The 15,672-nt window shown below is 37.4% G+C and overlaps 1 protein-coding gene across 8 annotated transcripts in view; it reads right to left on the bottom strand.

The window, feature by feature from the left end:
- The window catches only part of XRRA1 (X-ray radiation resistance associated 1), a 102,915-nt gene that overhangs the window by 42,262 nt on the left and 44,981 nt on the right, over positions 1-15,672 (bottom strand). For 4 of the 8 annotated variants that reach the window (XR_009564916.1, XM_060303691.1, XM_030836073.2 and 1 more), the window contains 2 exons: positions 15,139-15,267; positions 14,171-14,388 (listed from right to left, as the gene is read on the bottom strand). The exons of 2 other annotated variants lie outside the window; for them this stretch is intronic. Coding sequence is in view for 5 of the 6 variants with exons in the window: in XM_060303691.1 (XP_060159674.1) it covers positions 14,171-14,388; positions 15,139-15,267 (347 nt within the window). In the remaining variant the exon portion in view is untranslated. Of the gene's footprint in view, positions 1-14,170; positions 14,389-15,138; positions 15,268-15,672 lie in introns of those variants that run through there. 2 more of the 8 variants (XM_060303695.1, XM_060303697.1) reach the window with 2 other exon arrangements.

Below are 15,672 nucleotides of genomic sequence, written 5' to 3' on the forward strand. Positions count from 1 at the left end.
TGCATCTGTGGAATACATGAATACACAACGAATCATCCCAAATTAAGGAGCCGTGTGAATGAAAGGCTCTTGGTGCTGCGGCCAGGAGTCAGTGCTGTGCCTCTGAGGTGGGAGAGCCAACTTCAGGACACTGGTCCACAAGAGACCTCCCAGCTCCACATAATATCAAACGGCGAAAAGCTCCCAGAGATCTCCATCTCAACACCAGCAACGAGCTTCACTCAACAACCAGCAAGCTACAGTGCTGGACAACCTATGCCAAACAACTAGCAAAACAGGGACACAACCCCACCCATTAGCAGAGAGGCTGCCTAAAATCATAATAAGTCCACAGACACCCCAAAACACACCACCAGACGTGGACCTGCCCACCAGAAAGACAAGATCCAGCTTCATCCACCAGAACACAGGCACTAGTCCCCTCCACCAGGAAGCCTACACAACCCACTGAACCAACCTTAGCCACTGGGGACAGACATCAAAAACAACGGGAACTACGAACCTGCAGCCTGCAAAAACGAGACCCCAAACACAGTAACATAAGCAAAATGAGAAGACAGAAAAACACACTGCAGATGAAGGAGCAAGATAAAAACCCACCACACCTAACAAATGAAGAGGAAATAGGCAATCTGCCTGAAAAAGAATTCAGAAAATGATAGTAAAGAAGATCCAAAATCTTGGAAATAGAATAGACGAAATTCAAGAAGCATTTAACAACGACCTAGAAAAACTAAAGATGAAACAAACAATGATGAACAACACAATAAATGAAATGAAAAAGACTCTAGATGGGATCAATAGCAGAATAACTGAGGCAGAAGAACGGATAAGTGACCTGGATGATACAATAGTGGAAATAACTACTGCAGAGCAGAATAAAGAAAAAAGAATGAAAAGAACTGAGGACAGTCTCAGAGACCTCTGGGACAACATCAAACCCACCAACATTCGAATTATAGGGGTTCCAGAAGAAGAGAAAAAGAAAGGGACTGAGAAAATATTTGAAGAGATTATAGTTGAAAACTTCCCTAATATGGGAAAGGAAATAGTTAATCAAGTCCAGGAAGCACAGAGAGTCCCATACAGGATAAATCCAAGGAGAAATACGCCAAGACACATATTAATCAAACTGTCAAAAATTAAATACAAAGAAAGCATATTAAAAGCAGCAAGGGAAAAACAACAAATAACACACAAGGGAATCCCCATAAGGTGAACAGCTGATCTTTCAGCAGAAACTCTGCAAGCCAGAAGGGACTGGCAGGACATATTTAAAGTGATGAAGGAGAAAAACCTGCAACCAAGATTACTCTACCCAGCAAGGATCTCATTCAGATTTGATGGAGAAATTAAAATCTTTACAGACAAGCAAAAGCTGAGAGAGTTCAGCACCACCAAACCAGCTCTACAACAACTGCTAAAGGAACTTCTCCAGGCAAGAAACACAAGAGAAGGAAAAGACCTACAATAATGAACCCAAAACAATTAAGAAAGTGGGAATAGGAACATACATGTCGATAATTACCTTAAATGTAAATGGACTAAATGCTCCCACCAAAAGACACAGATCGGCTGAATGGATACAAAAACAAGACCCATATATTTGCTGTCTACAAGAGACCCATTTCAGACCTAGAGACACATACAGACTGAAAGTAAGGGGATGGAAAAAGATATTCCAGGCAAATGGAAACCAAAAGAAAGCTGGAGTAGCAATTCTCATATCAGACAAAATAGACTTTAAAATAAAGACTATTAGAAGAGACAAAGAAGGACATTACATAATGATCCAGGGATCGATCCAAGAAGAAGATATAACAATTGTAAATATTTATGCACCCAACATAGGAGCACCTCAATACATAAGGCAAGTACTAACAGCCATAAAAGGGGAAATCGACAGTAACACATTCATAGTAGGGAACTTTAACACCCCATTTTCACCAATGGACAGATCATCCAAAATGAAAATAAATAAGGAAACACAAGCTTTAAATGATACATTAAACAAGATGGACTTAATTGATATTTATAGGACATTCCATCCAAAAACAACAGAATACACATTTTTCTCAAGTGCTCATGGAACATTCTCCAGGATAGATCATATCTTCGGTCACAAATCAAGACTTGGTAAATTTAAGAAAATTGAAATTGTATCAAGTATCCTTTACGACCACAACACTTTGAGACTAGATATCAATTACAGAAAAAGATCTGTAAAAAATACAAACACATGGAGGCTAAACAATACACTACTAAATGATCAAGAGATCACTGAAGAAATCAAAGAGGAAATAAAAAAATACCTAGAAACAAATGACAGTGGAGACACGATGACCCATAATCTATGGGATGCAGCAAAAGCAATTCTAAGAGGGAAGTTTATAGCAATATAAGCCTACCTTAAGAAACAGGACACATCTCGAATAAAGAACCTAACCTTGCACCTAAAGCAATTAGAGAAAGAAGAACAAAAAAAACCCAAAGTTAGCAGAAGGAAAGAAATCATAAAAATCAGATCAGAAATAAATGAAAAAGAAATGAAGGAAACGATAGCAAGATCAATAAAACTAAATGCTGGTGCTTTGAGAAGATAAATAAAATTGATAAACCATTAGCCAGACTCATCAAGAAAAAAAGGGAGAAGATTCAAATCAATAGAATTAGAAATGAAAAAGGAGAAGTAACAACTGACACTGCAGAAATACAAAAGATCATGAGAGATTACTACAAGCAACTCTATGCCAATAAAATGGACAACCATTTGGAAGAAATGGAAAAGTTCTTAGAAAGGCACAACCTGCCAAGACTGAATCAGGAAGAAATAGAAAATATGAACAGACCAATCACAAGCACTAAAATCGAAACTGTGATTAAAAATCTTCCAACAAACAAAAGCCCAGGACCAGATGGCTTCACAGGCGAATTCTATCAAACATTTAGAGAAGAGCTAACACCTATCCTTCTCAAACTCTTCCAAAATATAGCAGAGGGAGGAACACTCCCAAACTCATTCTACGAGGCCACCATCACCCTAATACCAAAACCAGACAAGGATGTCACAAAGAAAGAAAACTACAGGCCAATATCACTGATGAACATAGATGCAAAAATCCTCAACAAAATACTAGCAAACAGAATCCAACAGCACATTAAAAGGATCATACACTATGATCAAGTGGGGTTTATTCCAGGAATGCAAGGATTCTTCAATATACGCAAATCAATCAACGTGATATACCATATTAACAAATTGAAGGAGAAAAACCATATGATAATCTCAATAGATGCAGAGAAAGCTTTCGACAAAATTCAACACTGATTTATGATAAAAACCCTGCAGAAAGTAGGCATAGAGGGAATTTTCCTCAACATAATAAAGGGCATATACGACAAACCCACAGGCAACATCGTCCTCAATGGTGAAAAACTGAAAGCATTTCCACTAAGATCAGGAACAAGACAAGGTTGCCCACTGTCACCACTCTTGTTCAACATAGTTTTGGATGTTTTACCTACAGCAATCAGAGAAGAAAAGGAATTAAAAGGAATCCAAATCAGAAAAGAAGAAGTAAAGCTGTCACTATTTGCAGAAGACATGATACTATACATAGAGAATCCTAAAGATGCTACCAGAAAACTACTACAGCTAATCAGTGAATTTGGTAAAGTTGCAGGATACAAAATTAATGCACAAAATCTCTGGCATTCCTATACACTAATGATGAAAAATCTGAAAGTGAAATCAAGAAAACACTCCCATTTACCACTGCAACAAAAAGAATTAAATATCTAGGAATAAACCTACCTAACGAGACAAAAGACCTGTATGCAGAAAATTATAAGACACTGATGAAAGAAATTAAAGATGATACAAATAGATGGAGAGATATACCATGTTCTTGGATTGGAAGAATCAACATTGTGAAAATGACTCTACTTCCCAAAGCAATCTACAGATTCCATGCAATCCCTATCAAACTACCACTGGCATTTTTCACAAACTACAACAAAAACTTTCACAATTTGTATGGAAACACAAAAGACCCTGAACAGCCAAAGCAATCTTGAGAATGAAAAACAGAGCTGGAGGAATCAGGCTCCCTGACTTCAGACTATACTACAAAGCTACAGTAATCAAAACAGTATGGTACTGGCACAAAAACAGAAAGATAGATCAATGGAACAGGATAGAAAGTCCAGACATAAACCCACGCACATATGGTCACCTTATCTTTGATAAAGGAGGCAGGAATGTACAGTGGAGAAAGGACAGCCTCTTCAATAAGTGGTGCTGGGAAAACTGGACAGCTACATGTAAAAGTATGAGATTAGATCACTCCCTAACACCATACACAAAAATAAGCTCAAAATGGATTAAAGACCTAAATGTAAGGCCAGAAACTATCAAACTCTTAGAGGAAAACATAGGCAGAACACTCTATGACATAAATCACAGCAAGATCCTTTTTGACCCACCTCCTAGAGAAATGGAAATAAAAATAAACAAATGGGACCTAATGAAACTTCAAAGCTTTTGCACAGCAAAGGAAACCATAAACAAGACCAAAAGACAACCCTCAGAATGGGAGAAAATATTTGCAAATGAAGCAACTGACAAAGGATTAATTTCCAAAATTTACAAGCAGCTCATGCAGCTCAATAACAAAAAAAAACCAACCCAATCCAAAAATGGGCAGAAGACCTAAACAGACATTTCTCCAAAGAAGATATACAGACTGCCAACAAACACATGAAGGAATGCTCAACATCATTAATCATTAGAGAAATGCAAATCAAAACTACAATGAGATATCATCTCACACCAGTCAGAATGGTCATCATCAAAATATCTAGAAACAATAAATGTTGGAGAGGGTGTGGAGAAAAGGGAACACTCTTGCACTGCTGGTGGGAATGTGAATTGGTACCGCCACTATGGAGAACAGTATGGAGGTTCCTTAAAAAACTACAAATAGAACCACCATATGACCCAGCAATCCCACTACTGGGCATATACCCTGAGAAAACCATAATTCAAAAAGAGTCATGTACCAAAATGTTCATTGCAGCTCTATTTACAATAGCCCGGAGATGGAAACAACCTAAGTGTCCATCATCGGATGAATGGATAAAGAAGATGTGGCACATATATACAATGGAATATTACTCAGCCATAAAAGAAACAAAATTGAGCTATTTGTACTGAGGTGGATAGACCTAGAGTCTGTCATACAGAGTGAAATAAGTCAGAAAGAGAAAGACAAATACTGTATGCTAACACATATACATGGAATTTAAGAAAAAAAAATTTCATGAAGAACCTAGGAGTAAGACAGGAATAAAGACACAGCCCTACTAGAGAACGGACTTGAGGATATGGGGAGGGGAAAGGGTGAGCTGTGACAAAGCGAGAGAGAGTCATGGTCATATATACACTACCAAACGTAAAATAGATAGCTAGTGGGAAGCAGCCGCATAGCACAGGGAGATCAGCTCGGTGCTTTGTGACCGCCTGGAGGGGTGGGATAGGGAGGGTGGGAGGGAGGGAGACGCAAGAGGGAAGAGATATGGGAACATATGTATACGTATAACTGATTCATTTTGTTGTAAAGCAGAAACTAACTCACCATTATAAAGCAAATATACTCCAATTAAAAAAAAAACCCAGGAAAAATCCCAAATAGACAACCTAACCTACAACCTAAAAGAATTAGAAAAAAACAAACAAAACCTAAAGTCAGCAGAAGAAAGAAAATAACAAAGATCAGAGAGGAAATAAATAAAATAAAAAAGGAATAGAAAAAATATCAATAAAACCAAGAGCTGTTTTTTTTGAAAGGACAAACAAAATCGACAAACCTGCGGCCAGGCTCACCAAGAAGAGTGGACCCAAATAAACAAAATAAGAAATGAAAGAGCAGAAATAACAACCAATTCCACAGAAATATGAATTTCATAAGAAGGTATTATGAACACATATATGCCAACAAAATGGACAACTTAAAAGAAATGGACAAATTTCTAGAAACATACAGCCTACCAAAACTGAATCAAAAAGAAACAATCTAAACAGACTGATCACTAGAAGTGAAACAGAATCTGTAATTTAAAAAAAATAACAAAAACAAAAACTCCCTACAAACATATGTTTAGGACTGGATGGCTTCACTAGGGAATCCTACCAAAGATACAAAGAAGAACTTATACCTATCCTTCTCAAACTCTTCCAAAAGACTGAAGAAACGGGAACACTCCTAAAGTCATTCTTTGAAGCCACCATCATTCTTATACCAAAACCAGACAAAGACACTACCAAAAAAGAAAATTACAGGCCAATATCTCTGATGAATACAGATGCTAAAATCCTCAACAAAATATTAGCAAACAGAATCCAACCACACATAAAAAAGATCACACACCACAATCAAGTTGGATTCATCCCAGGGTTTCAAGGATGGTTCAACATACGCAACTCAATGTGATACACCACATCAACAAAAGAAATGACAATAACCACACAGTCATTTCAATAGATGCAGAAAAAGCATTTGATAAAATTCAGCATCCATTCATGATAAAAACTCTCACCAAAAGTGGGTATAGAGAGAACGTATCTCGAATTAATAAAAGCTATTTATAACAAACCTATAGCCAACATAATACTCAACTGTGAAAAGCTGGAAGCCTTCCAGCTAAAATCTCGAATAAGACAAGGATGCCCACTCTCACCACTTCTATTCAACACAGTATTAGAAGTCCTAGCCACAGCAATCAGATAAGAAAAAGAAAGAAAAAGTATCTAAATGGGAAGGGAGGGACTTCCCCGGTGGTCCAGTGGATAAGACTCCATGCTCCCAATGCAGGGGGCCCAGGTTTGATCCCTGGTCAGGGAACTAGATCCCGCATGCATGCCGCAACTAAGAGTCTGCATGCCACAACTAAGAAGTCTGCATGCTGAAACTAAAAAAAAAAAAGAAAAAAAGATCCCACGTGCCACAACTAAGACCCAGCACAGCCAAAATAAAAAAAATAATAAATAAATATTAAAAATAAATAAATAAACTGGAAGGGAAGAGGTAAACTTGTCATTATATGCAGATGACATTATACTACACATAGAAAACCCTAAAGACTCCACACAAAAACTACTAGAACTGATAAATGAATTCAGCAAAGTAGCAGGATACAAGATTAACATACAGAAATCAGTTGCAATTCTTTACACTAACAATGAGATATCAGAAAGAGAAAGTAAAAAAGATCCCTTTTAAAATCACATCACAAAGAGTAAAATACTTAGGAATAAACATGACCAAGGAGGTGAAAGACTTATATGCTGAGAACTATAAAACATTGTTAAAGGAAATGAAGATGATTTAAAGAAATGGAAAGATATACCATGCTCTTGGATGGGAAGAATGAATGTTGTTAAAATGGCCATACTATCCAAAGCAATCTACAGTTTAATGCGATCCCTATCAAATTACCCATGACATATTTTACAGAACTAGAACAAATAATCTTAAAATTTATATAGAAGCATAAAAGACCAAAGTTGCCACAGCAATCCTGAGGAAAAAAGAACAAAGTTGGAGGAATAAGGCTCCCAGACTTCAGACAATACTACAAAGCTATAGTAATCAAAACAGCATGGTATGGCACAAAAACAGACATATAAATCAATGGAACAGAATAGAGAGCCCAGAAATAAACCCACACACCTATGGTCAATTAATCTTTGACAAAGGAGGCAAGAACATACAATAGAGAAAAGAAAGTCTCTTTGGCAAATGGTGTTGGGAAAGCTGGAAAGCTACATGTAAAGCAATGAAGTTAGAACACTCCCTCACACTATACACAAAAATAAACTTAAAATGACTTAAAGACTTAAATATAAGACATGACACCATAAAACTCCTAGAAGAGAACATAGGCAAAACATTCTCTGACATAAATCATAGCAAGGTTTTCTTAGGTCAGTCTTCCAAGGCAATAGAAATAAAAGCAAAAATAAACAAATGGGACCTAATCGAACTGCAAGCTTTTGCACAGCAAAGGAAACCATAAAACAAAACAAAAAGACAACCTACAGAATGGGAGAAAATACTTGCAAATGATGCAACTGACAATGGGTTAATATCCACAATATACAAACAGCTCACACAACTCAATAACAAAAAATAAACCACCCAATCAAAAAAATGGGCAGAAGGCGTAAATAGACATTCTCCATTGAAGACATACAGGTGGCCAACAGGCACATGAAAAGATGTTCAACATTGCTAATTATTAGAGAAATGCAAATCAAAACTACAATGAGGTATCACCTCACACCAATCAGAAGGGCCATCATCTAAAAGTCTACAAATAATAAATGCTGGAGCAGGTGTGGAGAAAAGGGAACCCTTGTACACTGTTGGTAGGAATGTAAATTGGTGCAGTCACTATGGAAAACAGTATGGAGGTTCCTTAAAAAACTAAAAATGGAGTTACCATATGATACAGCAATCCCGCTCTTGGGCATATATTCAAAAAAGATGAAAACTCTAATTCAAAGTGAAACATGCACCCTCAATGTTCATAGAAGCACTATTTACAATAGCCATGACATGGAAGCAACCTAAGTGTCCATAAACAGATGAATGGATAAAGAAGATGTGATACACACAAATAGAATACTACTCAGCCATAAAAAAGAATGAAATAATGCCATTTGCAGTAACACACACGGACCTACAGATTATACTAAGTGAAGTAAGTCAGACAGAGAAAGACAAATATATGATATCACTTATATGTGGAACCTAAAAAATAGTATAAATGAACTTAATTACAAAACAGAAACAGACTCAAAGATATAGAAAACAAACTCATGGTTACCAAAGGGGAAGAAGGGAGAGGCATAATTGGGAGTATGGGATTAACAGATGCATACCACTATATATAAAGTAGATAAACAACAAGGATTTACTGTATAGTGCAGGGAACTATTTTCACTATCTTGTAATAAACTAAAATGGAAAAGAATCAGGAAAAAAGAATATAGATATATACATATATATGTATAACTGAATCACTCTGATGTACACCTGAAACTAATACAATATTGTAAATCAACTATATTTTAACTTAAAAAAGGAAAAAAAAGAATATATATTAAACATTTAAAAAAGAAAATATACACTACTGATGATAGAAATAAATCAAAACATCAATAATCACAATGTGAGTTAAATTCTTCTATTAAAAAAAGACCCATATTGGGGAAAATAGGAGGGTTATATTGTTTTTAAGATATTACAAAATATGTGTTCATATCAAACAAAATGGAGGCCCAGGCTGAGGCCAAAAGTATTAAGATAAGGTGGAGTATTTTACAGTGATTAAAAGATACAATGTACTAGGTAATAGTCATGATCCTCATAATGGAACTGAACCAATTTAATAATAAAAAGCGCCAGAAACATAGGAGATACTGACAAACCCACAATAGTGGTAAGAGACTTTAATATACCTGTTTCCAAAGTTAACGAACCAAGTAGGCACAAAAATAATCTTGGGGAAAATCTGAATAACATAATTGTGCCAATTATTAAGCTATTATTTTTTACTGCCAAACCCACCCTTCTCTATTCTGCTTTGGGGTGTTGGAGCTGGGGTTCTGAAAACCATTCTTCTGCTTTGCCAGTTGCTTTCCTGTTAGACTCTGACAATAGGGGTTGGGGCTAGAGGAAGACTGCAAAGCTGGAAGAGGAAGAAGAGGCTTGCTTCCACCAGTCTGCTTCCCATGGGTTTCCCGACTGCTTGTGATATGAATGTCGCTGGAGTAATGTCACTTCATGAGAGTTTCAGCAAGTCTCTCCCCAGCAGCTGAATCCAGTTTGCAGTTTTCCAACCTTTATAAACCAGCTTCAGGGATATCAGCACCAGCCAGTCAGTCTCCTCCTTGCAGAGATTTGGGGTCTCAGCTCCATGAGGCCCCTCTGAGCTCAGAGACACCAGCAGCCAAGCTCTAAAGGGCTTCTCTTCCAAGCTTCTGAATTTTAATAATTCCAACCTCTTCCCACAAAGGAAAACCCGGGCTCAGACGGCTTCATGGTGAATTCTTCCAAAATTTAAGGAAGATATAATCTCAATGTTATACAAACTTTCCCAAGCAACAGAAAAACAGTGAATATTTCTCCAAATGCATTTTATGAGGCAAACATAACTCTGACTGTAAATCCTGACAAGAACATTATAACAAAAGAAAATAATATACCCACATATCTCCTGAACATAGATTTTAAAATCCTTGACAAAATATCAATCAGCAAGTTAAATCATGACCAAGTGGGGTTTATCCTGGGAATGCAAGTCTGGTTCAACATTCAAAAATTGATATAAAATAAACAGGTGGGATTATATCAAACTAAAAAGCTTTTGCACAGCAAAGGGAACCATCAACAAAATGAAAAGACAACCTACTGAATGGGAGAACGTATTTTTAAATTCTGTATCTGGACAAGGGGTTACTATCCAAAAATATATTTTTAAAAAAACTCAGAAAACTCAATAGCAAAAAAAACAAACAATCAAGAGGATATGAATAGACATCTTTCCAAAGAAGACATGCAAATGGCCTACAGGTACATGAAAATATGCTCAACATCACTAATCATCAAGGAGAAGCAAATCAAAACCACAATGAGATATTACCTCACACCTGTCAGAATGGCTGTTATCAAAAAGAAAAGAAATAACAAGTGTTGGCGAGGATGTGGAGAAAAGGGAACTGTTGTTCACTGTTGGTGGGAATGTAAATTGGTGCAGCTATTATGGAAAGCAGTATGGAGGTTCATCAAAAAAACTGAAAACTGAACTACAATATGATCCAGAAGTTCCACTTCTGGGTACTTACCCAAAGAAAATAAAATGCACCCTTATGTTCACTGCAGCATCATTTACAATAGCCAAGACACAGAAACAACCTAAGTGTCCATCGATGGACGAATGGATAAGGAAAATGTGATTTTATATATATGTACACACACACACATATGTAAATTATTCAGCCGTAAAAAAGAATGATACCTTGCCATTTGCAACAACATGGTTAGGCCCTGAAGGCATTATGTAAAGTGAAATAAGCCAGACAGAAAAAGATAAATACCATATGATCTCTCTTAAATGTGGAATCTAAAGAAAAACACAAAAACCAACCCAAACCAAAACAAAAAAATTGAGCTCATGTATATAAAGAACAGACTAGTGGCTGCCTGAGGCAGGGGGTGGGGGGTGGGCGAAATGGGTGAAGGGGGTGAAAAGGCACAAACTCCCAGTTATATATGGGAATGTAATGAATATAGCGCGGTGACTATAGTTAACAATACTGTATTGTGTATTTGAAAGTAGCTAGGAGAGTGGATCTTGAAAGTTCTCATTACATGAAAAAAATTTTTTTGTAACTAGGTATGGTGACAGATATTAACTGAACTTAAAAAAAAAATCAATGTAATGAACCATATTAATAGATTAAAGAAAAATCACATGATTGTCTCAATAGATGCAGAAAAAGCATTTGACAAAATTCAATACCCATGCATAATAAAAACTGTCAGCAAACTAGGAAAACAAAGAAATTTCTTTAATCTGATAAAAGGCATTCACAAAAATATCTACAGCTAACTCATAATTTTGAAATACTGAACAGTTTCCCCCTGAGGTTGGGAACAACACAAGGATGTCCACTATCACCACTTCTCTCAACATCGTACTAGAAGTCTTAGCCAGTGAAATAAAGAAATAAAAAGGCATAAGAGGCATAAGATTGGTAGAGAATAAATGAAATGGTCATTATCTGTAAACGTCACGATCGTGAACATAGGTAATCCGAAAGAACCTGCAAATGACTAAAAGTGATAAGTGAATTTAGAAAGGTTACTGGATACATGTTCAATATTGGAAATGAAATATAAAAAGCAATACCATTGATGATAGCATAAAGAAGACCAAATACCTAGGAATAAATCTAATGAAAGATACGCATAACCTTGCCATTGAAGCCTACAAAGCATTGTTGAGAAGAATTTTAAAAGATCTAAAAAATGGTAGGATATATTATTTTAATGAGGCAATTCTCTCCAAATTGGTCTGTAGGTTCAATGCAATTCCAATCAAAATCCTAGCAGGATTTTGTTTGGAAGTTGATAAGCTGATTCTAAAATTTGCATAGAATTTGCATACTGTTTGTATGCAAAGGTCTTACAATACCTGTAGCAATTTTGAAGAATAACATCACAGCTGTAGAATTTCACCATCAGTTGTCAAAACTTGTTACAAAGCTACAGTCCTTTAGATACATACACTGTCACCGCCTTACCACAATGCCTCCCCAACAACTCAGTGGGGAAAATTATAGTCTTTTCAACAAATGGTGCTGGGTCAATCAGATATCCATGTAAAAGAGTTAACTTTGACTCTACCTCACACTATATACAAAAATTAATTCTAGATAGATCATAGACCAAATGTAAAAACTAAAATAATCAAGCTTCTAGAAGGAAATATAGAAAAATATCTTCATGACTTGAGACATGCAAAAAAGTCTTGATCAGGAAATAGAAAGCACTAACTATAAAGATTGATGAATTGGATTTCATTAAAATTAAGAACTTCTGTTCACCAAAATTCACCAGTAATATGAAAAAGCAAGTCACAGACTGAGAAAAGATTTTTGTGATATATGGATCTACCAGGAACTTGTATCCAGGATACATAAAGGACTCAAATCAACAACAACAACAAAAAGGATACACAATCCAATTTAAATACAGCCAAGAGGCGAATAAGCACTTCCAAAAGAGGATATCAAAGTGACCAATAAACATATAAAAAGGTACTCAACATCATTAGTCACTTGAGAAATGCAAATCAAAACCACAATGAGATATCACTACCTATCTACCAAAACCAGTAAAATGAAAAAGACTGATGGTACCAAGTATTTGTGAGGATATGGAATAACTGGAAATCTCTTACATTAATATGGGATTGACAATTGCTACAACCCCACTGGAAAAGTATTTGGCAGTATCCACTAATGCTAAACAAATTTTACACTGTGAGGCTCAGCAATTCCACTCCTGGGTATATACCCAACAGAAGCAAGTGCTTATGTCCACCAAAAGATGTGTAAAAAAATGTTCACAGCAGCTTTATCCATAATAGCTCCCAATAGAAATAACCAAAATGTCTATCAACAGTAAAAAGTGTAAATAAATTGTGGTATAAATGGAATAAATAAGAGAAAAAAAAAGAGTGAGCCACTGACATAGGCAACAACATGAATGAATCCCACAGATTTAACGTTGAGTGATACATGAATTTCAAATCAGGCGAAACTCATCTGTGTTGACAGAAGTCAGAACAGTGGTTATTCTTAGAGGAGATACTGATTGGGAGGTTACCACATGGGATGTTGAAAACATTCTATATTGTAATATGGGTGATAGTTAAAAGAGTATATATATGTAAAAACTCAAGCTCTGCACAAGATTTCTGTATTTTACTCTATGTAAATTATTCCTCAATTTAAAATAAATGTTAAGGAAAAACAGTGTGGTATTGGCACAGTAATAGAGAATTAATTAGATCAGTGGAGCAGAATATGTAATCCACAAATACACTCATGCATTAAAGGGATTTTGGTTTATAATAAAGGTAACGGTTCTTTCATTTTCTGCCTCCAAATGTTGCCATCTGGATGTGATTCTTGGGACTGTGGTAGCAACCTTGAGACCTCAGTGGGAACCAGCCTAAAAGAACAAGCAAGAAGGACAAGCAAGCAGGCCAAGGATGGAGAGGAGAGGATGGAAAGAGCCTGAGCCCCTTGAGAATATCAATGCACCCCAGAATTAACCATCTCTGGAAAGCCTTACTTCTCAGTTTCTCGTTATTTGAGATAAAAAGGAAAAAATCCACTTGTAACTGGGTTGTAAAAGCATCTTGACTGACAGAACCAGTTAGGAAGTTATACAAATAGTTCATGTAGGACTGCGATCTCCCCTGGCTCAGCAGTTGAAAAGCAGCAGCTCCCCAGGGAGCCACAGACTCTCAGAATAAACTCTTGGAAGCTTATCACACCATGGGTCTAGCATCTGCAACAAGTGGTATCACTAACCTGTCCGGTCAACATCCTTTTTCATGGGCAGTACAGTATAATCCAGTTGGTCATCCGAGGCCTCAAATATCCACGACTTGGGCTGCAGCATAGATTGGGGCTCTTTCCTGGGACTCCCCCTGCCTCCAACCCAGTCTCCAGACCCATCTCGGAGCTGAACCTGCTGTAGGTACGGGATCCGGAAAATCTTGTTTTGGTCCAGGCTTAACTTCTTCAGTCTTCAATTAAGGAAAGTGAATACAGAATCACAGCAGTAATGATACCTCAGGGACATTTACCAAGCAACTTTAGGGAGAGAACATGGAATCAGGCTTCGACAGTTACTCCCCTTGGGTGACCTTGAGCCAGTGACTTACCCTCTCTGGGCCTCAATGTCCCTATCTCTAAAATGGGGATAGTATTTATTAACCTTTCAAGGGTCTTGTGAAGATTAAATGAGACAATATGTAAATGCTGCCACAAAGTAGTGTTCAGTAAATGGTATTTGAATCCAAAGTAAATTTTCCAGGGATCTAAAACTTAAGCATTTAAATGCCAGCATTTCATTACTTTAACCAAATATAGTCAGCCCTCCATATCTGTGGGTTCTACGTTGGTTGAATCTGTGGACACAAAACCCAGATACAGAGGGCCAACTACAGGTAGAGCTCAGAGTTTAACTTACCTTTCTGATTCTCTTTTTTTTTTTGGCTCCTCTATTAGGGTCAGGATCCCATATCTCCTTCTACCCTCCTTTCTCTTTACTGCTTCTAATCCAGTCACATGATCAGAAATATCTTTACTGATGCCTCACTTTTTGGCTTGAGCTAAAGCTCAGAGGGGAGATGACTTACTCATGGCCACACAGCAGAGATAAGTGATGGAGCTGGGATTTAAACCCAGGCGTTTTGGCTTCCAGAGCAGCACTCAAGGTGTGAGAAAGGCTGGGGGTTATAGAGGGCCCTGTAGAGAGAGGCTTCTAGCTTTACCTCCTGAGCCCGGCCAGGCTGGCAAAACAATTGGGGTTGGAGAGTTTGTTGTCATCCAGCATCAGTGTCTCTAGCGCCGGGAACCTCAGGATGTACCTCCTGCTGGTCAGCGATGTTACATATGCCTCCCTGGGGGTGCAAAGACCTTGGGTAATGAACAAGGGCAGGGGACAAGCTCTACCACTCCCAGGAAGAAATGGAGGATAGGAAATCAATCAAGAGGCCTAACCAGCTTGGGAACTACTCTACTGCCCAAGAGTGGTCTCCGCAGTGAGGGACCAAAAGGTGTAATTCCCTCTTCAACTGACCCCCTTCCCCAAACCCCACTCACACATACAATCTTTTGTATGGAGAAAGGTTGCACATATTCACTGATGGACTCAGTGAGACCAGTTTGCAGCAGGATGGAGGGGCACTAGTAATGTTCATGGAAAACACCAGGGTGACAGAGTTAGGGGAAGCATTCTGTAGGAACAACACTACACAATTTTGGGTCAGGGCAGACTCCCAAGTATGCTGTGTCACCCCAAGAAG

Source organism: Globicephala melas, chromosome 8 (genome assembly GCF_963455315.2).
Source record: "Globicephala melas chromosome 8, mGloMel1.2, whole genome shotgun sequence".
Lineage (NCBI taxonomy): Eukaryota > Metazoa > Chordata > Mammalia > Artiodactyla > Delphinidae > Globicephala > Globicephala melas.